Below are 25,660 nucleotides of genomic sequence, written 5' to 3'. Positions count from 1 at the left end.
GGAGTGGCCTTTTCGGATTTCCGTTGATCAGACCGTTATTCTTGGATTTGCTGGAATTCTCTTTTTAAGCAGAATCACTACGGTACAAGGTATGCTGTCCAGAGCCGACGGAGGTTAATGACGGTTGGACACCCCCGGTTGCAACCAATCAGAGGAGCTCCCCCCACAGAGAACCACTGGGTGGGGAGAGCAATGGAGACTTCTAGCACTGCTGGTGTCAGCCGGGAAAGGCAAGAAACTGGCGAGAGACGAAAAGGAACGACTGTCCCGGCGATGCTGGAGGAAAAAAGAGCGTTGGGAGCGCACCGTATGCTCTGGCAATTCGTATGATCGAAGATGTGTTGACTTGCCGCCGGCCAATCAGAGGCTGGCAATACCACGGCGGAAACTCATCATGCGTTGTGATTGGTGCGCAATTCCTCAATGTCACGTGATGATATTTGTAATGCCAAGATTGCCTTTGATCCGAAGTTCTGAGTGGCAGCTCGAACGGACAAGAGTTGAGAGCCTCAGGCTCTGAACTGAAAGTTTCTGGCCATCTAGACGGCATACTATATAGCTACACTCTAGGTACCTAGAGGTAGTACTTACATCTATCATCCCCGCCCCATGATCTTCCCATGTTCATCTCCCCTGTTGACCACCCAGCGGCGCAGCGCCTCACCGTCTCGGCACGTATGCAAGCGTTCAGTCTGCCCCAAGATAGCCCATCTACTCTTATCCAGCCAAACCGCCTTTAGCGTGACCGGCGTCATGTCTCCATGGCACAGAGCGGCCTGACGAAGCTGGTCGATGCAGTGGTCAATATGCATGCGCTGGTACTGGGGCGGCAGCCACATATGGTCACGGTAGTACTCGAAATCGATGTGCTGACGGATGGCATTGACGCAATGCAACGTGTGCAGCATGTCCGGACCTCCGTAATACCCTTCCATGGGGATTTGATTATTAGTACCACTATGAGACGTACTATTATGCGCCACGTGCGCGGGGAGCTTCTCGAGCGGTGGGAGAGAGAAGTCCTGGTTCAGCGCAGCCACTTCGTCCGCGAAGAGCCGAATATACCGTCCTGAGAGAAGTGAATCCCACGCCTGGTCAATGTCCGGGGACGGTGGCCCCACGTAACGTGGTTCTTGATCATTGAAGACGGGGAACAGAGTGCCGTTCGTATCAACGTGGAGCGCGTTCGAGAAGCGCTTCCGATGGAGTTTGATTGCCGGCTTCGCAGCGTCTAGATCCAGCGTCAGCTAACGACCTTAACGTCATAGAGAGACGCCATCTCTGGCCGGGTACGGACCAAGCTCAGTCGCGAAGCCATGCTCATAGTCGTCGACCTCTACCTTGATCTTTGAAAACAGATATAGATTCTCGATCAGGAGGATGCCAGCCAGTACGACAGTGGCGAAGAACCACCAAATCGACCGTGTGGCGACGCCGGGGCAGACATATCGAAACAGTGACTCGGTGTGATTGTCTTTGAGAGACTGGTCTGTGGCCGAGTTGTCGTAGTTGGGGACGCGTTCGTACGACGACCACATGGTCTACGAGCGCATCACGGGCTATGTTTGACCGGGCAAGTAGTCTTGGAAAAGGAGTTATGGAGGAATCAACGTGAAGATTTGATTTTGACCCGTGTGGAATGGACATCGCGACCCTTGCAGATCCCCTACATGTTAGAACCAGTCATCAAAACCAACGGGCTTTTAAAGCTGCATGCCGAAAACCAACCACACTACCTTACGTAGCCAAGTATGTACATATATCTTCCCACCGAAGACTGATGAACACAAACAGAAATTGAGCAACTTCTTTGCTACCAGGGCTGTCCCTGCGAAGGCTGTATCGCGTATCCCTTCCATCGTGGAAAAGGCGAACAAACTCGCACCGTCTGGCTCGTTTCAATGGGGCATTCTGGGATATTGCTGGGGAGGAAAGGTCACCAGTCTGACATCCGGTGAAGACCACAAGATCTTCAAGGCTGCGGCGCAGGCACATCCAGCGTTCCTGGATCCTGAGGATGCGAAGAAGGTCGGCATCCCCATGGCTGTGTTGGCGAGCAAGGATGAGGATCCTGTCGCTGTCCAGGGATATGAGGCCAATTTGAAGGTGCCGAAGCTTGTCGAGACCTATCCCGACATGATCCACGGCTGGATGAGTGCCCGATCGAACCTTGAGGATCCAGAGGTCCGCAAACAGTACCAGACAAAAAGCGCCGTCAAAACGAATGGGGGTATCAAAGGATAACAACAGAATCGATCGCTGTTTAAATCAGAACTTGCCATCGAGGCGTCACTCGTCGTCACTATAGTCATTCTGCCCCAAACCTTCTTCCAAAAGTGACTTGGCTTTCTCTGCCGCGTCGACCAAAGATGCGAGGACGTTCATTGGCGTGCGATGCTTGGGCGCGCGTACGCAGGCAAGTTCGACATGGATGTCATCCTTGCTAGGGGGCGGTGCACTGCCAGGACTGGGCGCGCGAGTGATGATAACAACGGCTACCTGAACTGCTTGCTCGCGCGCGGTTGTATTATGGAGATACCACGTTTTCCAGGGATCTAATAAGTCGCCCGGCTGCTCGACCTCAATGCTTCGGTTGTTGTCATTCTCTTGGACAAATGCTGCGTTTCCAGGTTTAGTCTAGTGGTTCCTTGCCGTTTTCTCCGCAGGAGTAGACTTCCAAACATACCACGAACCGGCGTATATCCCATCTCGAAAAAAGATGACGGACACCCCGGCACCATCGCCGACGTCCACTTCATCTGGTCCATGATTGCCTTCAGCGGGGAGTCGAAGTTCCGCCTTGAGTTGCTCAGGTCGTAGAGCGACTGTCGAACATAATCCTTCAGGCCAACCGAGCACGTCGGTCCCCATACATTATCACAGCCGTGGTTCCCACCGCCCGTGTACGCCGTGAGATTGCCGACCCGGAGAGCGACCTCCGTTGTCCAGTTCCCGGGATTGGTGACATTCGGAGTCCAGGCAGCGAGGACTCGGTCTCGGTCGTAGTCAAGCCAGTAGCTCAGCTTGACGAGAAGGTCCTTCTTATCGTCTTCGTCGACAGTGTCTTCATAATACTTTTCCGAGTTCCGACTGTGTTTGGGGTTCTTGCGGATCGAGGGCGGATACGCATCATAACCGAAGAAAAGCTCGATCGGTTTCGGAAACAGCGGTTCGAACTTGATGCGCGTGGAGACTTGTGCTAGACCGTCCAGGCACGTTTCATCCCAGAAATCGCAAAACGCCTGGGTTGCCGGAAGAAGCGAGATGAGGACGAGTCCTGGGACAAAGGCGAACCACAACGCTCGGCGGATAAAGCCGGTCAAGGACGATGGAAACATTCTCTCTATCCGCGAGCTGCGGTTCTCATCCCGTCATCAAACCCGGACTGGCTCGGGCTTACTGGCAGAGCAGGAACACAATCTTTTATGGATGAACGGGAGGGAAACATGATTATTAGGTAGTGGAGCGTGGGACATATGCATGGATCTCATGCCAAGCATAGGTCAACGTCACGTCTGACGAGTAACTAGGCTACAAGAATCAATTTGATGAGCTGACTCAATTATCCAGGTAGATTATTTCTAACTGTCCATCTTTGGGCGCTGACTTGACTCTGCTAAAGGAGACCGTCAATCGTCGTCCCTATGCTGGAGAGTAACAAGAGGATTCTGAGGGAATCCGGAAAAAGCCTAATCCATTCCGTGCAAACAGCTCAAGGTCAACTGGCCTAAGATCTGGGAATATCAATGGCTCCAATGCAGTAAAGTAAACAATCTCATGTATGCCGGAGACGCAGCAAAAGGTAGCGTCGAACAGGGTTGCAGTGCTTACTAGAACTTTGTGCAAACGATGTTTGGCACATTCAATTCAAATTGCAGCGTCTCAATGACGAAGATCAGAATCCAGCAATGCATTGGCATGGTCAAGTAAATGTGTAGGCCTAATATACATGATTTCCCATACAGCTGACTCTCCCGGAGATACATAGCCGAGTCACATGGCTGTCATTTATTGTACATGAATCCCTGCTTCAACTCCCAATCACTCCTGTCCATTATCCATCAAAATCGTGTGGCAAAAACAGTTGGCGAGGGCCACCCCGCGAAGAGAAAACCTCAAAAACCAGAACGCCATGCTAATGCAACAAAATCAGAGACGAGAGGAGAATGTCGTTGAAAGGAAACTTTTCTTCCCGGCAATTGGTGTCACCGCTTGAAAGCGTTGTCGCCACCCATCATAGCGGCTTCACGATCCCGTCGCATACCTTCGAGAACGCCGACAATACCGCCATGCCGGAGTCGCTCGAGGACAACGTTCATGCCCTGCTTGCTTCGGGCAATGGCATCCCGCGTCCGCGTCACGCCAATGAGCTCGATGGTGCGCTGCACGCCAGCAGTCGAAAGAGACGAAAAGAGTCCTTGCCGAGGTGCCTCGACGGCTGTGTCGGCCGATGCCGAGGCAGCCTCGCCGGCTTTGCCCTTCAGGAACCTGCCTTGGCCGAACCGTGACATGAAGGTGACGGTGGTGCGGACGCTGGTCCGCTCTTCACACCCATGACCCGCTGCATCCGGACAATGCTGCCGTTGATAGAATTGTCGCTCAATCACACTCAGAATACCCGTCCATTCCATGTTTCGAGACTCGGTCTTCATCCATCCTTCTTGGGGATCCACCACCGTCGTTTCCAGGATGTAACTCTGACCAGAATTGTCCGGACCGCCGATACCCTTCGGCAATAGCTTCAACAATGCCGATGGAATCTTTGATCTTTTCAGATGAAGCCTGGTGGTGTGCAGGCGCTTTGTCTTTGGGTCGACATAGCGTTCAATCACATCCGAAGTCAGGACATGGCGAGAGTAGGGATTCGGGTAGCGAAGGAAATAGGCGAGAGAGACGGCCGGGAAGGAATAGTCATAGCTCGAGTTGTTCTCGAAGACCTTCATGATGGTAGATTCATCGTGGGACGGGGCTCTTCTGGGTGCAATTCGTGAGTCTCGTGAGGTGGTGATCAGGAAACAGCTTTTGGATTTTCTTGCACTCAAAAAGCTCACTAACCCATTTCGGACTTGATGCGGGGATGAGTCACGTGACTTGATGATCTTGCAGTCATTGTGATCTCAGCTCGGCTGGCGAAGGCGAAGGGGATGCTGCCTGCATCCGGCTCGACTATTACGGAGTTAAAGGGGCCGGAAATGATGTCCACAATGGAAATCCTCAATGGAGTCCAGAGTCCATCGACCATTGCAATTGACTAGATTATTCTTCTTGCTCTCCTGGCAAGGTCAGGACTACTGTGGCTGGAATGAATCCTCGGACAGCATTGCTCAACCAGCATCGCTCGCCATCTACAAGATCCTCTAGCCGGACAACTTGCTCTACGCAGAACCCATATTCCAGCGCATAGCGACGTGTTGTGCCGGCATTACCGCCGCTACTCAGTGGTGGTGTCACCCACTCATGCCCAGTCCTATCGGTCTTTTGGGAGCGGTGTCGAAAGTATGGTGTGGTGATGCTTCCTTCCATGACTTCGTCTTGCGGATTGATCAGTAGGACCTCGATCGGGTCTTGTGGAGATGTAATCCCAACTCGCTCACGCGCTTCTGTGTAGATGTCCCGAGCCGTAGTCTTGTGCGTTGTAAACGCGGACGGATGCGTTCTCTGAGGGTCAATGTAAAGGCGCCATGGCGAGACCGTCAGTGACGGTCTGATGGACGGAAGTAATAGTGACCGAGCTTCCCCGGTGACCGCGGGCTGGACGTCCACTGCGAGATTGCCGTCGACATCAACCACAATCCGGAGTCTCCAAGGCTTGGATCGGTCCGGAATGTACTTGTCCAGCGAGTCGGCGAATTCCTCGGCATCTCTGCGAAGCAAGGCTACCGCCTGATCCCATTGAAATTGCTCCGCGGCGTCCAGGAGCCGATCTCTGTGGTAGCTAAGTAGATAAAAGGGCGAATTCCGAGGCTTGGGATAGTGCTGCGGCGCGTACTGTGCGATGACCTCGGGCAGCTCGGGATCGAAGCGAAGCGAGGAAATGATCTGGAATTGCGCATCCACTGCGCCAGGCAGAGAGGAGTAGGAGGTCATATTCGCATGAAAAGCTAGCTCAGTTCACTGTTGATCTTTGACTTAGGGAATCGGCACAAAATCTCCAGCGAAGCTAGCGGGAGTCATTTGAGAGGGAGCAAACGGAGCAATTCTATTGGTCGATGGCTAAGCTTTGGGCCCAATCCCAGTGAATCTACTGATCCATCTGGATTTTTCAGCGAAATCATCGGCAAACAGCAACAAGAACTCCTCAAGAACAACCCTCGTCGTTCCTCGAGGTCTGGCTGGGTTTGCGCGCTGGTCCTCTTGCTTTTCTCTGTAGACCTTCATCTGGGCCATTGCCATTGACTGGCGCGAGTCACTCCGCGTGAACATACTGGCAAAAATGTCCTCCGTGCCGCCCGTTCCGTCCCTTCAACCCGCGAAGAGTGTGTTCGTCGACAAATCGTCGGTCCCCGCATCCTCGTCAGCGTCGGTGTGGGATCGCATCTCGAAATGGGTTTCGGAGAACAAGGCTCTGGTCTACACAATAGCTGGCGTCGCCGTGGTCGTGACTAGCGCCGGAGTGGTCTACTACCTCTCCGACACGGGCAAACCGGCACAGGCCCCTGCGCCTTCCGGCGCTAAGAAGAAGAGCAAAAAGGAGCGTCGATTGGAGAAGAAGAGAGCAGAAGAGGAAAGAAAAGCCAGGGAAGAGCAAGCGGCCGCTGCTGGTAAGTTTGCAATGGCTGCTGTAATGTCAGAAAAAAAAAAATCTAACCGCGACCGCGCACCATAGCGTCCGAGTCCAAGAAAGCAGAGGAACCGGAGGGGTTGCCCGAGGTGGATGAAGAGTCAGTCAAACTGTTGTCGGAAGAGGTGAGTCGATGCGTTCTCCGCGATCGGCTACTCAGGATTTTAATCATGAATTGCCTCTCCGGATCAGACGCGCAAGGCATACGCCGCGAAACTCAAGGCCGCCGGCAACGACGCATACGGATCCAAAAACTACAACCGGGCTATCGAGCTGTACGGGAAAGCCATTCTTTGCAAGCCGGACCCGGTGTACTACTCGAACCGTGCGGCGTGCTACAATGTCCTGTCTCAATGGGAAAAGGTAGTTGAGGACACCACGGCAGCGCTTGCCATGGACAGCGAGTATGTCAAGGCCCTCAATCGACGTGCCGTCGCCTATGAGCATCTCGGGAAATACAGCGAGGCTCTGCTGGACTTCACTGCGAGCTGCATCATCGATGGCTTCTCCAAAGAGTCCAGCCGAAACGCCCTGGAGCGACTTTTGAAGAAAGTCGCCGAGAAGAAGGCCAAGGAGATTATGCAAGCCAAGGGCAAGAAGCTTCCCAGCGCCACCTTTGTGACCAACTATCTGCAGAGCTTCCGGCCCAAGCCCTTGCCGGAGGGCCTGGATGTAGACGATCTGGATGAGGAGACGGGCAAAGGTCAGATGCGAAAGGGTTTTCTGGCCCTTCAGAAGAAGACGGCGGAGGGCTACGAAGAAGCGTCGCAAGCCTTCTCCAAGGCTCTGGAGCTGGGCGACCTGGGTGACTTGGAAGGAGATGCGCTGAACATGCGCGCAACCTTCACATACCTGCAGGGCGACGCGCAGGCCGCGCTGGCGGATCTCAACAAGAGTATTGAGGTGAAGCCTTCGCTAGTCCAGAGCTACATCAAGCGTGCCAGTTTGCACTTGGAGCTCGGTATGGGTGGATCTTCCTGCACATCCCGGTGAACCGCTAACCAGACCGCAGGAAACAAGGATGCTGCTGCCGATGATTTCGAGTTGGCTATCGCGCAGAACAAGGACGATCCAGACATCTACTACCACCGGGCCCAGCTGCACTTTATCCTCGGCGAGTTCGCCGAAGCGGCCAAGGACTACCAAAAGTCCATCGACCTTGACCGCAGCTTCATCTACTCCCACATCCAGTTGGGAGTGACACAGTACAAGATGGGCTCTGTTGCGTCGGCCATGGCCACCTTCCGGCGGTCGGTGAAGAACTTTGAAGACGTTCCGGAGGTCTACAACTACTTTGGAGAGTTGTACCTCGATCAGCAGAACTTCTCGGAGGCGATTGAGAAGTTCGACAAGGCGATGGAGATGGAGAAGCAGACCAAGCCCATGGGAATCAACGTGCTGCCGTTGATCAACAAGGCTCTTGCGGTGTTTCAATGGAAGCAAGATTTTAAGGAGGCAGAATCCCTGTGTCAAAAGGCTTTGATCAGTACGCGCCCCTTTCAAGCATGCTTGGCATGGTCTGTCCGCTGACGTATCAATCAGTTGATCCTGATTCCGATATTGCTGTCGGTACGATGGCCCAGCTTCTGCTGCAACAGGGCAAGGTCGCGGAGGCGCTCAAGTACTTTGAGCGTGCGGCCGAGCTGTCTCGCACGGAAGGCGAGGTCATCAACGCCATTTCGTACGCCGAGGCGACCCGCACGCAATTGGAGGTGCAGCAGAAATACCCTCAACTGGCGGCTCGACTGCAAAGCATGAGCGCCGGTCTGGGTGGACCGCCGGGCCTGTAAACTCCCGCAGGTTGCGCTCATTTCCTTGCATACGTCTCTTCTCTCCCGCCATGTTTTGAGACCAGGTAAAAGAAGATACTACTCCTGCAACCTTGCCTTTCTCTCAATGTCTTTTCTTACGCTTTCTTTGTTTTCACATTCTTGTCGATTCTGGAGTGTTACGGTGGGAAGTCCTTCCATGACGGTTCCAGACGCGGCCTCGGCCTCATTGTTGACTTTGTGTTGTGGTTGTCTATATCGCTTCAAAACTCCCGCCTCTGGGTCTCATCCTTGCTCTTGCTCTGTTTAATGTCGTGGTCATGTGTCTTTGACCACCACTGTTTGCGGAGGAAAAGGCAAGACGGAAAGGACACGGTCAAGCATCTAGCCTGCTTTCAGACTTCGTGCTCCGTGTGCTGTGTATACTATGTACGGCTTGAATTGATTGAATCAGATTGATTGGGTCTCGGTGGTAATTCACTAGACCGGGATAGAGCTCTGTAATACTATCTTCCCGAGCTTTTCTTGTTTCATTCATTCCGCGTCATCAGTCAAACCACCCTGCGGTGTACTCGTACTGGGTTCGCCCGCAGAGATGCATTTCAAGTAGGCATGTTGATATGTACAGTATTTTGTCATCAGATTAATCGTATCTCTGTTTCTGTCTACCAGCCTAGCCTATTGGCGGGCGACTTGGCCTCCGCTGGTCTTCCTGTTGCTATGAACATCTGCTAGTCGGAAGTCATCATGGCTTCCTTTTCATAGACTTCACCAGCGTGACCAAGGTAGAGATCAAATCGACCAGTCATGTATTTCTCATTACATCTTTCACCTGGTCAATTCGCCGGACGTTGACCGTAGACGGCATAGCTGTGGGGATTATTCGTGGTTAGTTTGATATGGATTGAATAGTAGTGCTGCTCACAAAGGCACGCGGATACTCACAAGTTGAACATCATTGAATATCGCGGCTTCGGGCGTCGGCCCTGACCTTCCTGGCAGAAATCTGGACTTCTTCCTTGATCCACTGCTTGTACCGCGTCAGAGCGGCCATGGCTACGGACTCGTAGTCGCTTGGTTCTGCCTGGAGCTGGGTCCAGGCGCCCACTTTCTTTTGCATGATGTCGGCATTATACGATGTTTTCATGCATTGTTTGGAGACAAAAGGGGGAGGGGGGAGGGAGGAACTGACAAGACGGGGATCCTTTGGCCAGACGCCGTAGGGAATGACAAACTTCTCCTGGATGTTCATGAACTCGGCGTCCTTGAACCATTGCTCCAGCTTGACACCGGACGGACCTCGTAACCAGCTATTTCAGATGCGCCATAGACCTCGTTGTTGTAATACCGGTCGAGTCCGGTATCGTTGATGCTGCTATCCTGAGAGATGGGGTAGGCGTCCCAGTCCAGGAATTCAACCCAGCCGCCAGGTTTGACTGATCTGTTGTCAGTTAGAGGATCAAGATAAGAACCGAGACAGGGAAAACATTTCCGATGGATGGCGTACCGATAACCAATTTCCCAACGTCCTTGAACGAGAACCACAGGTATCGCGTGTGAATGAAGTCAAATGGGTTGCTTTCATATGCCCAATCCGACTCGATGTCATCGACCAGGAACCTCAGGTTCGGAGGAACCATGCCGAGCCCGTCAGTCGTGTGACTTCTGTACGAAATCTTCTTCGGTCAGACTTACAGAGTCGGCTGGACAGGGCTCAAGTCACAACCGATCAATTTCTTGGGCGAGGTTCTACATAAAAGACGACAGCAAGCAAAGATATATTCCTGCTACGCTTGGAGCACTTCAATCGCAGCGCAGAATAGCGATTCTGCACAACACACGGCAAAAATAATAATTTCAAAGACGTAAGTATACGGAGAAGGACTCGTACTGTAGAATTGTCGACATTGTGGAATGTAGTGGTGTTGCGAAAATGACAGGACATTTGTGGCAATGTCGGTTATTAGACCATGCACACAATCCATTGCCACTCTACAAGATCAAGCAACACGTCTAAACAGGCTTACAGATTGGCTGACACTGTGTCTATAGGTAGCCAATATCTCAAGGATGTGAATGATGATGTGTTTTTATCACTTCATCATTTCATCAAATGTGCTATTTGGTGATCTGCTGTAGGTAGAATGGAATGATTGAAAAGTACTACCTAGCGGGAAAGGTGCGCCACACCCTACACCTCGATGTTATATGTACTTGATGGGTAGAATGTGCAGATACAGTGGCTACCAATTACTACCATCCGCCTACCAAGCATGATGGATGGGTTACGAGGTAAGTAGAATTGAGGCCCTACTTTCGTTGACTGATGTACCTACTACTCATTCAGATACCTAGTAGAGACTCATAGTGGGTGCGTCGACGTAAGGCAATATCTATTGTCAACACCAGCATCACAGGCGCGAAACAATTTTAATCGCTACCTAGGTACCTGAGGTATGTGACTTCATTTGGCTCAGGAGTGCTCCTTGACTGCGTTCAAGTCGCCTATGATGGCACTGGGAGGTCAATGTGTTGAACTCGACTAGCTACTTTCTGTTTGTGTACAGATATGAGTAGGTCACTCCCACTCGTACGAGTCAAGTATTTGGATGTGTTTGTGATAACTATAGATGGTCTTTGATCTTCGAGTTTCACCCTGTCAGAGTGATACAGAAATTCCTGATCCTGGTACCGGCGTTGGAGAGTGTCATGAGTGTCATGAAGCGCTTCTTCATTGCCTGATCCGATCTACCTAGTAGTCATGGGCATCATCTCGAGGAATTATCTGGTCTCTCAGAATTGAACTTTGCATTCAAATTGTGTCTAGATTTGTACACTTTCCCTTCTAACTCCCATCTCCTTTCAACCCAACCCTCTATTGACATCGAATTATAGGGAAAGAGTGGCAATAACAGTCTGCTTCTGAACACCACAATCCTGGCACAAACGCCGATCAAGACATCGTTTAGTGATCGTTCACCAGCACGTACCGATAGCGCGCCTTCCCGTTATCCATATCGACGATGGCGGTATTAGCCCCAGACATTGGGCGTTCCTCGATCCATGGCTTGATGTTGTGTTTGACTGCCAAATCGAGCATCTCCCGGATCTCACTGGGACTTCCAATGAGTGTGCCGGCAAGTTGGCGATTGGCATTGATGAGTGAGAAGGGATTCAGTGGCAGCGTTCCATCATCAGGCGCACCCAGTTGAACGAAAGTGCCACCGACTTTGAGGAGCTCAATGAAGCTGGCCAAGGGCATCTGAAGATTCGTCAGTCGAGTCGGTCCTTTCGCTAGCAGGAAGTTGGTGAGTCGGGAACTGGCATACCTTGGCCGAGGAAATCGTCGAAATAATCAGATCCAAGGAACGAATATCTTCCTTCTCCCAACCCTTATCATCGTCAGTGGCAATATATCTGTGGGCTCCGAGTTTCAAGGCATCCTCTCGCTTGTCGGCGCTCCGGGAAATGGCGACCACCTCGTCGGCACCGAGCGCCCTGGCGAACATAATTGCGAAGTGGCCCAATCCACCGACCCCAATGATGCCAACTTTCTTGCCGGGGCCAGCGCCATATTTGCGCAGGGGAGAATAAACAGTGACGCCACCGCACAACATTGGGGCCGCGTGTGCTGGCGGGAGACCATCGGGGATCTTGAAGACGAAATGTGCTGGAGAACGGTGGTACAAGGCGTATCCGCCATAGGACTTGCCGCCGTTCATGTACACGGAGTTGTACGTGGTGACTATGTCAGGGCATTAGGGCTCGCGGTCGGACTCGCATTCCCTGCAGGGGCCCTTGCGGCTCCGGCAGGAATCAGTCTGAGCTCCCACACCGACAAGGTCGCCGACTTTGATATTCTTAACCTGGGAGCCAACCCGCACGGCAGTTCCCACGATTTCGTGGCCAACGCAAACCGGGTAGTTGGCTGGGCTCTAAATGCAGCGTACGAGCGTTAGCCGAATGATAATATAAAGGGCAACAGAGATAAACAGAGTGCACCATCCTTACCCAGCCGCTGCGCAGGGTGTGTAAGTCGGAACGGCAGATTCCGCAGTGAGTGATTTTAACATCGACGTCTGTTTCTTCCCATGGCTTGGGTTCGAACTCCCCCCAAACCATCTTCCCATTGACAGAGTCGGCATCCAGGCCGAGCCATCCTTCAAACTTGTAGTCGGTCATGGTGATTAGGGTTCAACGTGAGGTCCGGTCGATAGTAGAGACTTATCAAAGATCCGTGAGTTATCGATTGAATGCTACCAGACAGGTGGTTTGAGACGATCTGACAAGAGGGAGAGATGCAGGTCTTTTATAGACCACAGTTCGCAATCTACTTAGATATCTTGACGTCCATGGAAGAATAATCTCAACGTCCAACGACATGTCTTCATTCATTGTTGAATCATCAAGTATTGTTGATTGATAAGCAGCTTGAACCCTGTTAGATGGAAAAAAAAATTCTCTTTTCACGTTGTTCATGGATGGGTTGTGAGATCATCATACTGTATTGGACTCTTCTCGCCAATCCCCTTGGAAATGCGAAATCAGATCTTGTGGCATCTCCTGTACTCGACGCATCCGGCATCAATTGAGGATTCTAGAGACTGTGCGTTGCAATGGATCCTGTGCAGAGTAACTCCGTGCTCCGACCATAATCTCCGTCAACACCGGCGTGCTCAAGCTGGGACTGGATTCAAGAGTTCGGACGGGAAGAAGTTGTTGACCGCCGGCACCGGAGCACGGACCAGATTGCCAAGCCTCTCCAGAGTTTTTTTGCCTGATTTAGGAAAGCGCGGATTTTATACATCTTAGCGCCGCCGATCTGCCGTCTTCCATCTGCCTTTTTGATCGTCGACTCTCCGACATTGACGATTCCTGCTTACGAATTGTTACTCATTATTGGTCATATCATACAGTACTTGAATGCTAAAAAAGGTTTGCCGATGCTCTCATGAAGTCACTGAACTGACGCTAGCGTCAGTTTTTTTCTCATCGGTACCTACAGTTAACCTTGGCTGAACTTCATAACGGGGTACACCGTAGGTATAGTGTTCCTTAACTTCCTCCATATGACTTGAGCCAATCGGAATCTGAAGTCTGCGTTAACAAGAAGACAAGAATTGACATCATGACTTGAACCTTGGCCGCTTGGCGAGTACAGATTGTCCTCGGCATTACATGCAAGTTCCACTTTCAGTCCTCCATAGTAGGTTATCGTCAAGAGGCTGCACCGTATCCGTCCAGCCTCGAACTCCGCGTTCCTTGGAGAACCGTCAGGCCGCAAAGTCCGATCCCACCAACAATAGTTATCCCCGATAATACAATCTTTAGCACCCCATACCCATCAAACGCTAAAAGCCCGCGACAATCTTGTACCGAGGCGATCGCTCGTCACATGGTTCCAATGCAGCAAAATCCCGTCCTCATTGAGCTCAGTTAGGTGAAAGCTGGAATCGAAGGAGACCGTTCTCGACTCTGCTTGGAAAGTTTGGTCTCCAAGGATAAGCTTGTTAGCGCATCCAGTAGGTAGGTATATCCGTAAGCATACTACCCTATTAAGTATACTGCTATGGTACGGGACAAGCCTCCCTCGCCCCCGGGCCGCGGCATGGTCGATTTCCTAGTGCACAAGGCTAGAAATAGCCTCTGGAGCCTCTTTCTGTCCATCGTCAAATGTCCGGATTTCTGGAGCGTTAAACCTACTATGTACTGGTGAACGGCTCAATTCAGCGCAATACCTATGCACTTGGCTGTGAGAGCTAGAATTTCGATCTTGGATCAACACTTTTCATTCTGGAGCATTTCTCAGTTCAGTCGATGATAGCTCATCGAAATCGGGTTGCTTGCTTCGAGAAATGGCAAACCACTTCTGAAATGACAACTTTACTACCTAGACAATAAGTATTGAAAGTCACTTACGGAAAGCGGCTGCGAAGAGAGCTCATCATCGATGGCACAACTCTTCATGACCAGGCGCTCGCTAACTGGTACTTATTGCTTTGGCCTAGGAATTACGCAGGGTATGTCTTCCTGCACGCTCACACGACCTATGTATTTACTCCCAAGTCACGGCGCGGGAGTTGCATCAGCAATACTCAACGAGTCCTAGTACCTACATCGTATTCCGTACGGAGTACATTCTCCTGCACTTCGATTACCTAGTAGCCAACCTAGTTGGTAGGTAAGTATTTCTGTCAATAATTCGGTCTAAACTACTCCGTACGGAGTACTCGATAGGTACAGTGGAACCCTCTAAAGTGTCTTGTAGTGGCCCGTAAGACTACTCGTATGAGTCTTGCAGCAGATCAACGCTCTCCGTTCAGTTCAAGACCCTCATTATGTGGACAGTTGTTTGCGATTGTCAATTCGTACCCGGACAACTTGAAGCAAATGGCGACGTCCGTCTTGGTGTTAAACTCGTCCCTTTTTGAGAATCCTGTAGGATACAAGACGTTTCATAACGCCCTTTCAACAACAAACAACATCAACAGATCAAAGGCCATCAAAATAACGAACTCTTGCTGATTTCAGGTCTGCCACACGGCTGCTTCCACGGCGGAGCATTTTGTTCAAGAGATTCGTCTCAGATACAGCCTCCCTTCGATTATCTTTCATGAGTGTGCAGACTAACGACCCTGAAATCCGATCAAGGCCCAGACCAGAGGTACAGTTACGGTTGGTGGTCAAGTCACTTTTCGGATCTGACGCCCTCAAACTTGTCCATTTCTATAACTATAGGTACTTATGAATGTTCAAAGGAAAGATGTGTACTTCCTCCTACTCCGTACAGAGTGATTACCAAATTTCATCCCTCCGTTCCTTGCTTGTCGAAGAACAGTTGCTTGCTAAGTCGCTACTTTCTGTCGACTCTCAAAGTCATGGCCTGAGCGGCATCTCGCCGTCCTACCTTCACTTGAAGTACAGTACCTACGACCGCCGATCGCGATCCCCGCGGGACCATAAACTCAACTATACTATCCATATAAATGGGGACGCCGCTGCTCCTACCGTCATACTGTTCGTCTTTCAGGAATTCCGCTCGAAGACTCGCCACGAAAAAGTGCTACCATACAATCTCAAAGAACTGTAGCTTTGTCATCTTCCTGCTTTGTCGGTCACAATCTTGTTCTTTGGAGTAAATGAACACAGCCGAAGACGTTCCTCTGCATGCTACAGGCTTATTGACTGCTTTCAACCGTCCTTTGGTGTCCATCATGCTAGAGTATTTGGATGTGTTTGTGATAACTATAGATGGTCTTTGATCTTCGAGTTTCACCCTGTCAGAGTGATACAGAAATTCCTGATCCTGGTACCGGCGTTGGAGAGTGTCATGAGTGTCATGAAGCGCTTCTTCATTGCCTGATCCGATCTACCTAGTAGTCATGGGCATCATCTCGAGGAATTATCTGGTCTCTCAGAATTGAACTTTGCATTCAACGATGACTGTCAATCTCATTCTGTCAATGACCAGCCTAACTTTTTCTGCCACCGTTTCCTCATACTGTACGCCTAAAACGTCCTCGGTGGTGCCTCACTTCCATGCTAGCCACCAGCGGTGATAACCGGCCTCCTCATTCATGAACGCCGATCATGAATCCAACAACATCAACTGTGTCCCTCACGCTAGGTAGGGGTCTGCTATCCCAACGACGACCTACTTGAAATACACAGTGGAGGTCGTAGGGAATGTATCTTCATCCATTACCAATGAAATGCGGCACATACAGCCTCTCCGTGAAACCCCTGCAATCCTATGAGTCCTGCCAAACCTCTCTGACGCGCGCTCTGAACCAAATTACAGGTCAACTCACGTCGGGTGGATGCTGCTCACCAGGGAACCGCTCCAAATCAAACGCCGAAACTGTGAGCAAGGGTAACTTCGTCGACCGCTCCTTACCCGATTGTGCGTCCGACACGGTTCGGAGTTCGGAGGAATCGACGGGTTGCATATCACCATATCATGATGATGGACGAGAAAATTGCTCGTCGCTCTGACAATCATATTGCTGGCAAAAGGGCGACCCTCGTCATTTTCGTACACCTGCCCAAGGGTATATCCGAACCAAGGAGCGGTAAATGTGAAGGCTCCTATTTCCGCCCACAACTGCGGCCCCTACACCCTAGGTTAGGCCTATCTCAGGGGTTGCTTATCACGTGGTTCTCCTCGTTGTAAAGAGACGAAGTTGGGTTACAGTGGCTAGTATTCTTCTTCCGCCGCGTTTAGGCTCAGGTCGGGCCGCCGGGGAAGCAGGGGGACCTCGACCCGGCAGCGATGATTGGCAGGAGGGACTACGAGTAGTTGCAAAGAGCTGGGGCGATGTGCACACCAATCCAGACCTCGAGCCCATTGAGTGCTTCCAATGCTCGACTGGCTCAACCGACGCTCACTCCCGATCACAAAGAGATTACTCGTACACTAGTACTCCGTGCATGATTCGTCATCAACAAGGATCTCCGTCCTCTACGGCAGCTCAAGCATAGTATGCGAGTATGGAGACGCCTCCTGTCAACACCAACCTTCCCGACCTACGGCCGTTTCCAGAGGCCACTGGCAGTGCCCAGGTTCTTCGTGACCGGAATTCTTCTCGACCCAAATCCATGTCCCTGGTCCATGGTCAGTTGGTGTCTTTGCTCCCTGGAATAGCTACTCCTTCAAGTAGTACTGTACTATGAAGTACACGTTGACTCAGTCGGTGGAGAGGGCAAACCCGGTTCAGTAAAGAGTGTTTAGAGTAAGACACCCCTGTCACGATTTACCCCATGCGGTGCCAGCTGTTACCCTTTTGGCAGAGGTGCAGCAACGCCGGCGGGGAACGAAAAGTGAGCATCTCGGTCCGCAGGTATGTAGGTTATCGACTTGCGCACATAAATACTGATCCGAGGCAGCAACCGCCGGTCACAGAAGTGCAACTTACAAAGACATTCTGGCTGTTGGGATCAGCTCTCGGAAACTGTTCCGAAGGGTCTTGTATCCAAATCACGAACTGAGTACTTTCTATTTGAATCGTTGACGTGTGATCAGTCAGTCATCGACCTTCCTGGAATTCAACAGAGGATTATTCCACCATGACGGAACCATCTGCTCGGGAACAAACAACCACCATCAACAATGCCCCGGCAAACGTTGAAGTGGACACCTCGGTACGAGAGCTCTCCATTGCGGTACACCAGAGTGCATTGCTTACTTGAGTCGCACAGTTTGAGAATGACTCTTCTTATGGCGATGAACTGTACGTGGTGTGACAACATGGCGCTCCGGATCCCATAAGCATGCTCACACATGTTCATCAACATATAGATCATCGTCCAGTGCATCTCTGACATCGTCAGTGATTGATTATCGCCATGAAAATGGCCGTCGCTATCATAAATTCCGCGATGGGTGTAAGACTTGCTTCTTGCCTGACCAACCAACAGCTGCAAGCTAATCGTTATTTCATAGCGTATCTGCTCCCTAACGACGAAACAGAAAACGACCGCCTGGACATGTTTCATGAACTTTGTCTCACACTATTGCACCGGAAGCTCTATCTGGCCCCGATCAAGAACCCCCAGCGGGTAATTGATCTGGGGACTGGGACAGGTATCTGGGCAATTGATTTCGGTGAGTTTGCTAGCTGGGATCGGCGGACCCAAGATACGGAAGCTGACTTACTGAAGCGGACCAACATCCCGAGGCCGAGGTAAGGGAATACTAGGGGGAGCGATCCCAGATGGACAGAATGCTGACACGGGATGTTGGCCGTGCCAGGTAATCGGCTGTGATTTGAGCCCGATCCAACCGACTATGTCAGTTTAGCATAAGAGCTCGTAGCTAAGTGACTGGGCTGACGGGGATTTGCAGGGTTCCTCTGAATGTGAAGTTCCTTGTGGACGACATCGAGTCGGAGTGGGCATATAAACGCGACCCCTTTGACTTCATCCACGCGCGATGTCTGGCCTTCTCGATCAGGGACTTTGGGAAGCTGATCAAGCAGTGCTATCGGTATACTGACCACTGTTCCGTTTTCTTTCTTGACTCTCTGACAAAAAGCAGATCAGTAAAGCCCGGCGGCTGGGTTGAATTCCAGGACTGGGACGGCTATCCCATGTCTCCAGACGGCAGTCTCAACAGCACCGCGCTCCAATAATACTACGACGAAGTCTGCGGCGCGTTCGAGGATGTTGGCTATGAGGTGCGTCCCGGGCCCAAGTTGGAGCATTGGTTCAAGGAGGCCGGGTTCGTGAACATCCACGTGGAGAAGTTTGTCATTCCCTACGGCGTCTGGCCAAAGGATCCCCATCTTGTCAGTTATCCCCTTTGCCCCCAGACGGTGAATCAATAACACTCCAGTACTGACCTCTTAGACAGAAGAAAGTTGGCGCCTGGAACCAGACCCAGGCCGAGGCGAACGGCTTCGAGGCGATAGCCCTGGCACCTTTGACGCGGTTCAAGCAGTGGAGAAAGGAGGAAGTCATTGTTCTTGCCAGTAAGGCCCGCGCCGACGGCCGGAACCGCGACATTCACATGATGTTCGACTTGTGAGTGTCCCCGTTGCTACTATTATCCGGCATTGCTATACACTAGACCACTAACCACAAATATCATCCACAGCTATGTTGTCTACGCCCAGCGTCCCGAGAACTGACGGGCAATACTATTTACTCCTGTCGTGCCTGGACAAGTTGCTCGTGTAGCCTCGGCGGCTCGGCCTCTCGCTCTCAAGGTCCGAGCCGTCCACGTTAACAGCAATGGAGGAGCCCCAAATTGTACTGCAAATGTCCGTGGCTCTGTGGTTAGAAACATCTAATAGGAGTGTGAGAAGTCATCCATCTGAAATGGTTCTAAGCAGTACATTAGTTACTCGTCCATTTCTTTTTCATTCCTGCAAGCCCTTTCCACTCCAAATGATGCTAGTCAAACAAAATCATAGGTCAACCGATTCCACTACCTACCTACCTATCAAGTGGCCAAGTAAAACAGGTCACGAACATTTCGCTCTACTCCTACACCTGACATCTTCTGTCAATTCGGTCCTGCCTGTGGCTTCCAAATCAAATCTTGATTCTTTCTCTTGTATGCTACCTACTAGTAATGTACCTCTGTCAATATAAATCGGTCTACATAAACACTCGATACAGTGGAACTCTAATGTGTCTTCGAGTGGCCTACTACTAGCGTACTTCATGAGTCTAGCGACAGATCAACGCACTCCGCTCTGTTAAAGACCCTCACCATGTGCACTGCTGTTTGCGATTGTCCATTCGTACTTGGACAACTTGGAGCAATTGGCGACGTGCGTCTTCGTGTTAGACTCCTCGTCCCTTTTGACAATTCTGGAAGAAACAAGACGTTTCATAACGTCCTTCCAACAACAAACATCAACAGATCAAAGGCCATCATGATAACGAATCGTTGCTGCTTTCAGGTCTTGCCACACGGCTGCTTCCACGGCGGAGCATTTTGTTCAAGAGATTTGTCTCAGATACAGCCTCCCTTCGATTATCTTTCATGAGTGTGCATACTAACGACCCTGAAATCCGATCAAGGCCCAGACCAAAGGTACAGTTACGGTTGGTGGTCAAGTCACTTTTCGGATCTGACGCCCTCAAACTTGTCCATTTCTATAACTATAGGTACTAATGAATGTTCAAAGGAAAGATGTGTACTTCCTCCTACTCCGTACAGAATGATTACCAAATTTCATCCCTCCGTTCCTTGCTTGTCGAAGAACAGTTGCTTGCTAAGTCGCTACTTTCAGTCGACTCTCAAAGTCATGGCCCGAGCGGCATCTCGCCGTTGCGGTGGCCGTCACCAACTGCCAATGGTTTGTTGGTTCTGGCATCTCGGAAGCAAGGCGCATGAACGCATCCAAAGTGCACCTGTCGGTGCCCATTTTGCAATGCAAGGCCGATGCCCTGAAAACAACCGTTGGCACTTTCCAAGCTCCGAACCACTAGGTTAGGCCTACCTCAAGATTGCTTATCACGTGGTTCTTTTCATTGTCAAGAGACGAGGCTAGGTTACAGTGGCTATTTTTCTTCCGCCGCGTTTAGGCTCAGGTCGGGCCGCCGGGGAAGCAGGGGGACCTCGACCCGGCAGCGCTGATTGGCAGGAGGGACTACGGTAGTTGCAAAGAGCTGGGGTGATGTGCACACCAATCCAGACCTCGAGCCCATTGAATGCTTCCAATGCTCGACTGGCTCAACCGAAGCTCACTCACGTTGGATTTCCCCAACTCCCAATCACAAAGACAGATCGATTACTCCTACACTAGTACTCCGTACATCACTCGCCATCAACAACGATCTCCGTCCTCTACGGCGGCTCAAGCATAGTATGCGAGTATGGAGACGCCTCCTCAACCCCAACCTTCCCGACCTATGGCCGTTTCCAGAGGCCACTGGCAGTGCCCAAGCTCTTCGTGACCGGAATTCTCCCCGACCCAAATCCATGTCCCTGGTCAGTTGGTGTCTTTGCTCCCTGGAGTACTAGCTACTCCTTCAAGTACTGTATTGTACTATGGAGTCCACGTTGACTCAGTCAGTGGAGAGGGCAAACCCAGTTCAGTAAAGAGTGTTTAGAGTTAGACACCCCTGTCACGATTTACTCCATGCGGTGCCAGCTGTTACCCTTTTGGCAGAGGTGCAGCAACGCCGGCGGGAACGAAAAGTGAGCATCTTGGTCCGCAGGTATGTAGGTTATCCACTTGCACACATAAATACTGATCCGGGGCAGCGACCGCTGGTCACAGAATTGCAACTTACAAAGACATTCTGGCTGCTGAGATCAGCTCTTGGGAACTGTTTGAAAGGGTCCTGCATCCAAAATACAAACTTCATACTTTCTATTTGAATCGTTGACGTGTAATCAGTCAGTCATCGACCTTCCTGGAATTCAACAGAGGATTATTCCACCATGACGGAACCATCTCTCAGGAACAAACAACCACCACCAACAATGCCCCGGCAAACGTTGAAGTGGACACCTCGGTACGAGAGCTCTCCATTACGGTACACAGGATGCATTGCTGACTTGAGTCTCAGTTTGAGAATGACTCTTCTTATGGCGATGAACTGTACGTGATGTGACAACATGGCGCTCCGGATCCCATAAGCATGCTCACACATGTTCCGTTAGTCTCCTCATCAATCCCCAGATCGCACTTCCCTCCCCCATCGGTCCCGAGTTCGCGAATCATTTCGAGGAAAGGTTTGATTTTCTGAACGCGTTCCGCCTCACTGCCCTGAAGCTTCTTTAGAATGTTGGTGCGCGCACGGTTCACGGCCAAATAACTGGCATCGTTCTCGAATCTTTCCTGCTCGTAGGACATGAGGTTTTTGGTCCGGACTGTCGGATCTTTGGCGATTAAGGACCCGAGGTGCGCCTTAGGTATCGCTGGCTATTTGTTTTCTTACGTTTCGTATCCACCGTGCCGGCGCATGTGTGCGGACTCATTTCTTATTTATGTATGTTCCTGTTTTCTTGCTGGCCGACAGGAGAATTTTGAACGAACAAGCGTCTTTGCTTTCGAAGCTGTCAGACTTCGGATTCGCAAGCGGACAGTAATAGTATGAGTGGGTCTGGTTGGTCGCATGAGCAGAATATGGAATCCCACGGTCACACATGTAACGAAGAATCCGATCGCGACCCTCTTCCATCGTGTCAAACTGGTCGCCAACGTTGAGTGTGGTTGTTGGTGGTTTCAGTTGGGACTCCATCTCGAACTCAGAGCAAAGGACGATTGGCGATAGAAAGCAATGAAGGACAATCGGAGATAGAGACAGAGATTGAGATATTGTTCGTTCTGTTGGTGAGAAGACACGAGAGAGAATCGAAGTCCTGAAGAGTGCAAAATTTCTCAGGCGCCTAAAATGCGACTTCATGCGACAAGCGATACCTGACCCTAAAGGGAAGCGGTGTCGCGACTACGGAGTACGGAGTGTTCCGTTCTGCTTGATCATTTAAAAAAAAAGTCACCACGTGACCAAATATTATGTAATACCTAGTTACTAAGTTCATCTTTGCTCCACGTGGCTAAAACAGGTTTAGTCGGTTTCGAGTGTCGACAGGCATCAGCTGACTCTCTGACCGTGACTTGGGCTCACATGCGGGGCCCGTGCCCTAAGCGCCCCGATAAGGCAGCGTGCATGGCATCATTGCCTGATAAGCGTCGAGAGCTGCCTGCTGGGCGATGAGGAAGGAGCGACCGACAAATGGATTGAAGGAAGGCGCTCTCCTCTGTCTCTCTCTCTCCCACATATTGTATTTCCAGCTCTCTTGCATTTCTCTCTCAATATTAGCCTATCTCTCTCTGGTTTCTCGTCCCAAACTGCCCTCTCCGAATCTTCCGAGCCTGACGTCCGGGCAGAGACGCCAGTGACGCATTCCTCTTCCAACGCCCCCGCTCCGTTCGAGTCATCCTCCTGTCTAGACACACCCATCGTCCATCGTCATTGGTCGCTCATCGACCACTTCTACTACTACCTACATTTTAGCACTCTGTGGTAGCGCCGGCAGATGAAGGAAACTCCTTCTTTGAGTTCCTTCCCTCTGCTCTGAGATATTCTGATCCTCTTTCTTTCATTCCTTCCTTCCTCGAAAGTATCGTTTCCCCCTGCGACTACCTTTCCCGGCAGTTGACGGGGCTCAGGTCCTCCAAGCGGAAGGAGCCCGCTGTGTCATTTCCTCACTTCCCCTCTCTCCCTTTTTTGCTCTCTATCTTCATTCCAAGGCCAGTCACATCATGGCTGACCCCCGCGGTATGTTCCCTCTCTGGACGGGAATTCTGCCTGGTGCTGACGGACTCAGTGGTCATCACTCTCCAGCCAATCAACCACCATGCCGGACCTGGCCGCTCCATCGTGCTGACGCCCGATCGTGCCGCGATTCCCATCGGCAGAGCCTCCAAGACCTTGTCGAAGAACTTGATTCCCGCCAGCGACAATGCCTGGTTTGATTCCCGCGTCATGTCTCGAGACCACGGCGTGCTGACCGTGTCGTTCGACGACAAGGTTCGTGCTTCTTGGACGCTTTGCCGGTCGGATGGCTGACCGTCGTGGTAGGTTGTCTACATTCGAGACGAGAACTCCATGCACGGGACCCAACTCAACGGGCGTCGGATCGTGGCCCGACAGGACATCCCTCTGAGTCCGGGGGACATCTTATCGTTTGGGAATAAAGTCTCGCGGGGTGATGGTAGGTATGACAGCCGTCATTGCTGGCCCGGTGCTGACTCTCTTGAAGAAAGTTTCTTCCCGGTTGATGTCCGTTTTGACTGCAGATGGCACGGGTATGTTCCATGCTTCCCCCAAACTGGAGGACGACCGGGCACTAAACCTACCAGCGTGACAACAGAGCATCGGTCGACAAGGGCCGGTCCAGTCTATTCTGGCATAAATACCTTTTCGGTTCCTGATGATGATGACGAAAATAGCGATGACGGTGTGGTTGTTACCGGCTCCAGATCCGTCCACAAGGTTGACCCGACGAGAGACTCCGACTCCGAGTCCGTTTCCGAAGATAGTAACCAAGCACTGGATTCGGCGTCTCCTGCTACCTCTCCCGAGGCCGAAGCAAAGCAGAAACCTGGAAACTCTCGCCCAGCGAACAGCGACACAGATACGACTGTGGCTCCAGTCTCCACGGAGAGTCCTCGGTTGCCGGCTGAATCTTCGCCGCCGGGGGCATTCCCGGAATATCGCGATGCCTCTGAAGGCGTGGAAAGCAAAGTGAACGAGGGTTCGGATAATGGTTCCGAATTCGAAGTCTCTAATGATAGTGAAGCTACGAGTGAGTCGGAGAGCGAAGACGACCATCAGGCACTGGATTACAATGATCGTCCCATGAGTCTGTCGGAGTTCAACTCGCAGCCTCCTGCGTCACCCTGGTCGTCGGCCCCGGCTGCGACAGCAGCAGGGTCGAAACCGCTCGGTGGAAACACCAGGCCCTCTTACACATCACAGCCTGATCCGAGGGATACTGTACAGTCATCTCAGCCGCCAAGCGACAGCATGTATCCGGCAGACATGACCCAGGCAAGGCCCCCTGCCGCTCCGGCGGGTTATCAACCTCCATGGCCGGATTTCACTTTCCGAGTGCCCAGCCCTTCCGATAAGGCCATGGCTAAGCCGGCCAACCATCACAATTACGGATATCCGGAATTTCCCGCGACATTCGACCCTTGGGCGGTTCCGTATCCTTCTTCGATCAACTACAGCGGCTATCGACCAGGACCGGTGAACCCTCGGCTGCAACCTTTGGATGAGCAGTTCTCGTATGCTGCCCAACGCCCATCGTCCCACTCTTCTCCCAGCTCGAATGTTGCGAACGCTAGTGCCAGTCCGGTGCTCCCACATGCGACTGATGCAGATCGGTCCGACGCTGCCCCTGTGCAGCCGAGGTCAGATGAGAGGAAGACTGCCTCAACCGGCAGCACCCGGCTTGCTATTTCGGACATTGTAGACAAGCTGTCTAGCGAAAGTCACCCTCCGGGTTCGAGCAACCGGTTGAAGCGTAAGGCAGCCGAATACGAGGCGGATTTGGGGGAGTCCTCCGGTCGAGCGGACGAGTCGCAGGTCGACTCGCTCCCGGATGCTCAGCCACAGCCGGACCTGTCGGCGATAACGATTGCGGAGAGCCAGTTGCGGGAAATCAAGTCACTGGTTGAGCAACGCCGAGCGTCTGCGATGGAGCATCGGTGTAAGCGTGCGAAGACGGGCGTCTCTCTCCGCAGCATTGCCAAGTATGCGGGAGCCGCCGCCGTGGGTGCGGTCATTGGAAGCTTTACCACGATTGCAGCGCTATCTGCGCTTCCAGCGGAGTACTTTGAGCAGAGATGAGCTCGAGCTAGATACCACTGGGTTCAGGGCGTTTGGCTGGGGGGCCGCGGCGTTGATTTGCGTGGGTCTTTTTCTTCGTGGGGATCTATGGATAGTACTGGTTACGGACTAGGGATTGTTATGGCTTGCTGGTTCACTCCATTCAATATGATTGATTGCTCGGTACGAGATGAAGCATAGTCACAGGTAGAGTGACGGAAGCGGTAGAGGAATACGGTAGAAACAACAGGAGCCTCGCCGTAGCCATCCATCGATGGGTCACAGCAGGTCAAAAGTCATGCATCAAGCC

General features: G+C 51.7%; 10 protein-coding genes across 10 annotated transcripts; 3 read left to right on the top strand and 7 right to left on the bottom strand.

The window, feature by feature from the left end:
- Nucleotides 1-596: 596 nt before the first annotated feature.
- On the bottom strand, nt 597-1,538 carry VTN31DRAFT_1202 (uncharacterized protein; the record flags this gene model as incomplete). The annotated part of the gene is made up of 2 exons (XM_069401234.1): nt 597-1,231; nt 1,298-1,538. 2 exons carry the CDS (start codon nt 1,536-1,538, stop codon nt 597-599), a joined length of 876 nt encoding a protein of 291 aa, XP_069264058.1.
- A 751-nt stretch (nt 1,539-2,289) lies between these two features.
- On the bottom strand, nt 2,290-3,338 carry VTN31DRAFT_1201 (uncharacterized protein; the record flags this gene model as incomplete). Its single annotated transcript, XM_069401233.1, has 2 exons — nt 2,290-2,618; nt 2,687-3,338. The coding sequence occupies 2 exons, from the start codon at nt 3,336-3,338 to the stop codon at nt 2,290-2,292; spliced, it is 981 nt and encodes a 326-aa protein (XP_069264057.1).
- An 867-nt stretch (nt 3,339-4,205) lies between these two features.
- Nucleotides 4,206-4,943, bottom strand: VTN31DRAFT_1200 (uncharacterized protein; the record flags this gene model as incomplete). Its single annotated transcript, XM_069401232.1, has 1 exon — nt 4,206-4,943. One exon carries the CDS (start codon nt 4,941-4,943, stop codon nt 4,206-4,208), a length of 738 nt encoding a protein of 245 aa, XP_069264056.1.
- A 313-nt stretch (nt 4,944-5,256) lies between these two features.
- VTN31DRAFT_1199 (uncharacterized protein) lies at nt 5,257-6,087 on the bottom strand (the record flags this gene model as incomplete). Its single annotated transcript, XM_069401229.1, has 1 exon — nt 5,257-6,087. One exon carries the CDS (start codon nt 6,085-6,087, stop codon nt 5,257-5,259), a length of 831 nt encoding a protein of 276 aa, XP_069264055.1.
- A 346-nt stretch (nt 6,088-6,433) lies between these two features.
- Nucleotides 6,434-8,571, top strand: VTN31DRAFT_1198 (uncharacterized protein; the record flags this gene model as incomplete). The annotated part of the gene is made up of 5 exons (XM_069401228.1): nt 6,434-6,761; nt 6,827-6,906; nt 6,974-7,742; nt 7,794-8,267; nt 8,324-8,571. 5 exons carry the CDS (start codon nt 6,434-6,436, stop codon nt 8,569-8,571), a joined length of 1,899 nt encoding a protein of 632 aa, XP_069264054.1.
- A 1,289-nt stretch (nt 8,572-9,860) lies between these two features.
- VTN31DRAFT_1197 (uncharacterized protein) lies at nt 9,861-10,190 on the bottom strand (the record flags this gene model as incomplete). The annotated part of the gene is made up of 2 exons (XM_069401227.1): nt 9,861-9,991; nt 10,058-10,190. The coding sequence occupies 2 exons, from the start codon at nt 10,188-10,190 to the stop codon at nt 9,861-9,863; spliced, it is 264 nt and encodes an 87-aa protein (XP_069264053.1).
- Nucleotides 10,191-11,515: 1,325 nt separating this feature from the next.
- Nucleotides 11,516-12,272, bottom strand: VTN31DRAFT_1196 (uncharacterized protein; the record flags this gene model as incomplete). Its single annotated transcript, XM_069401226.1, has 2 exons — nt 11,516-11,812; nt 11,880-12,272. 2 exons carry the CDS (start codon nt 12,270-12,272, stop codon nt 11,516-11,518), a joined length of 690 nt encoding a protein of 229 aa, XP_069264052.1.
- Nucleotides 12,273-12,308: 36 nt separating this feature from the next.
- VTN31DRAFT_1195 (uncharacterized protein) lies at nt 12,309-12,732 on the bottom strand (the record flags this gene model as incomplete). Its single annotated transcript, XM_069401225.1, has 2 exons — nt 12,309-12,485; nt 12,562-12,732. The coding sequence occupies 2 exons, from the start codon at nt 12,730-12,732 to the stop codon at nt 12,309-12,311; spliced, it is 348 nt and encodes a 115-aa protein (XP_069264051.1).
- Nucleotides 12,733-20,869: 8,137 nt separating this feature from the next.
- VTN31DRAFT_1194 (uncharacterized protein) lies at nt 20,870-21,791 on the top strand (the record flags this gene model as incomplete). Its single annotated transcript, XM_069401224.1, has 4 exons — nt 20,870-20,992; nt 21,469-21,522; nt 21,577-21,608; nt 21,671-21,791. 4 exons carry the CDS (start codon nt 20,870-20,872, stop codon nt 21,789-21,791), a joined length of 330 nt encoding a protein of 109 aa, XP_069264050.1.
- Nucleotides 21,792-23,276: 1,485 nt separating this feature from the next.
- On the top strand, nt 23,277-25,371 carry VTN31DRAFT_1193 (uncharacterized protein; the record flags this gene model as incomplete). Its single annotated transcript, XM_069401223.1, has 5 exons — nt 23,277-23,292; nt 23,342-23,544; nt 23,596-23,728; nt 23,777-23,822; nt 23,877-25,371. The coding sequence occupies 5 exons, from the start codon at nt 23,277-23,279 to the stop codon at nt 25,369-25,371; spliced, it is 1,893 nt and encodes a 630-aa protein (XP_069264049.1).
- Between the last annotated feature and the right edge of the window lie 289 nt (nt 25,372-25,660).

This window comes from Thermomyces dupontii (assembly GCF_041956625.1).
Source record: "Thermomyces dupontii strain NRRL 2155 unplaced genomic scaffold VTN31scaffold_1, whole genome shotgun sequence".
NCBI lineage: Eukaryota > Fungi > Ascomycota > Eurotiomycetes > Eurotiales > Trichocomaceae > Thermomyces > Thermomyces dupontii.
The sequence above is the reverse complement of the archived record's forward strand: the minus strand, read 5'-3'. Positions and strand labels throughout refer to the sequence as shown.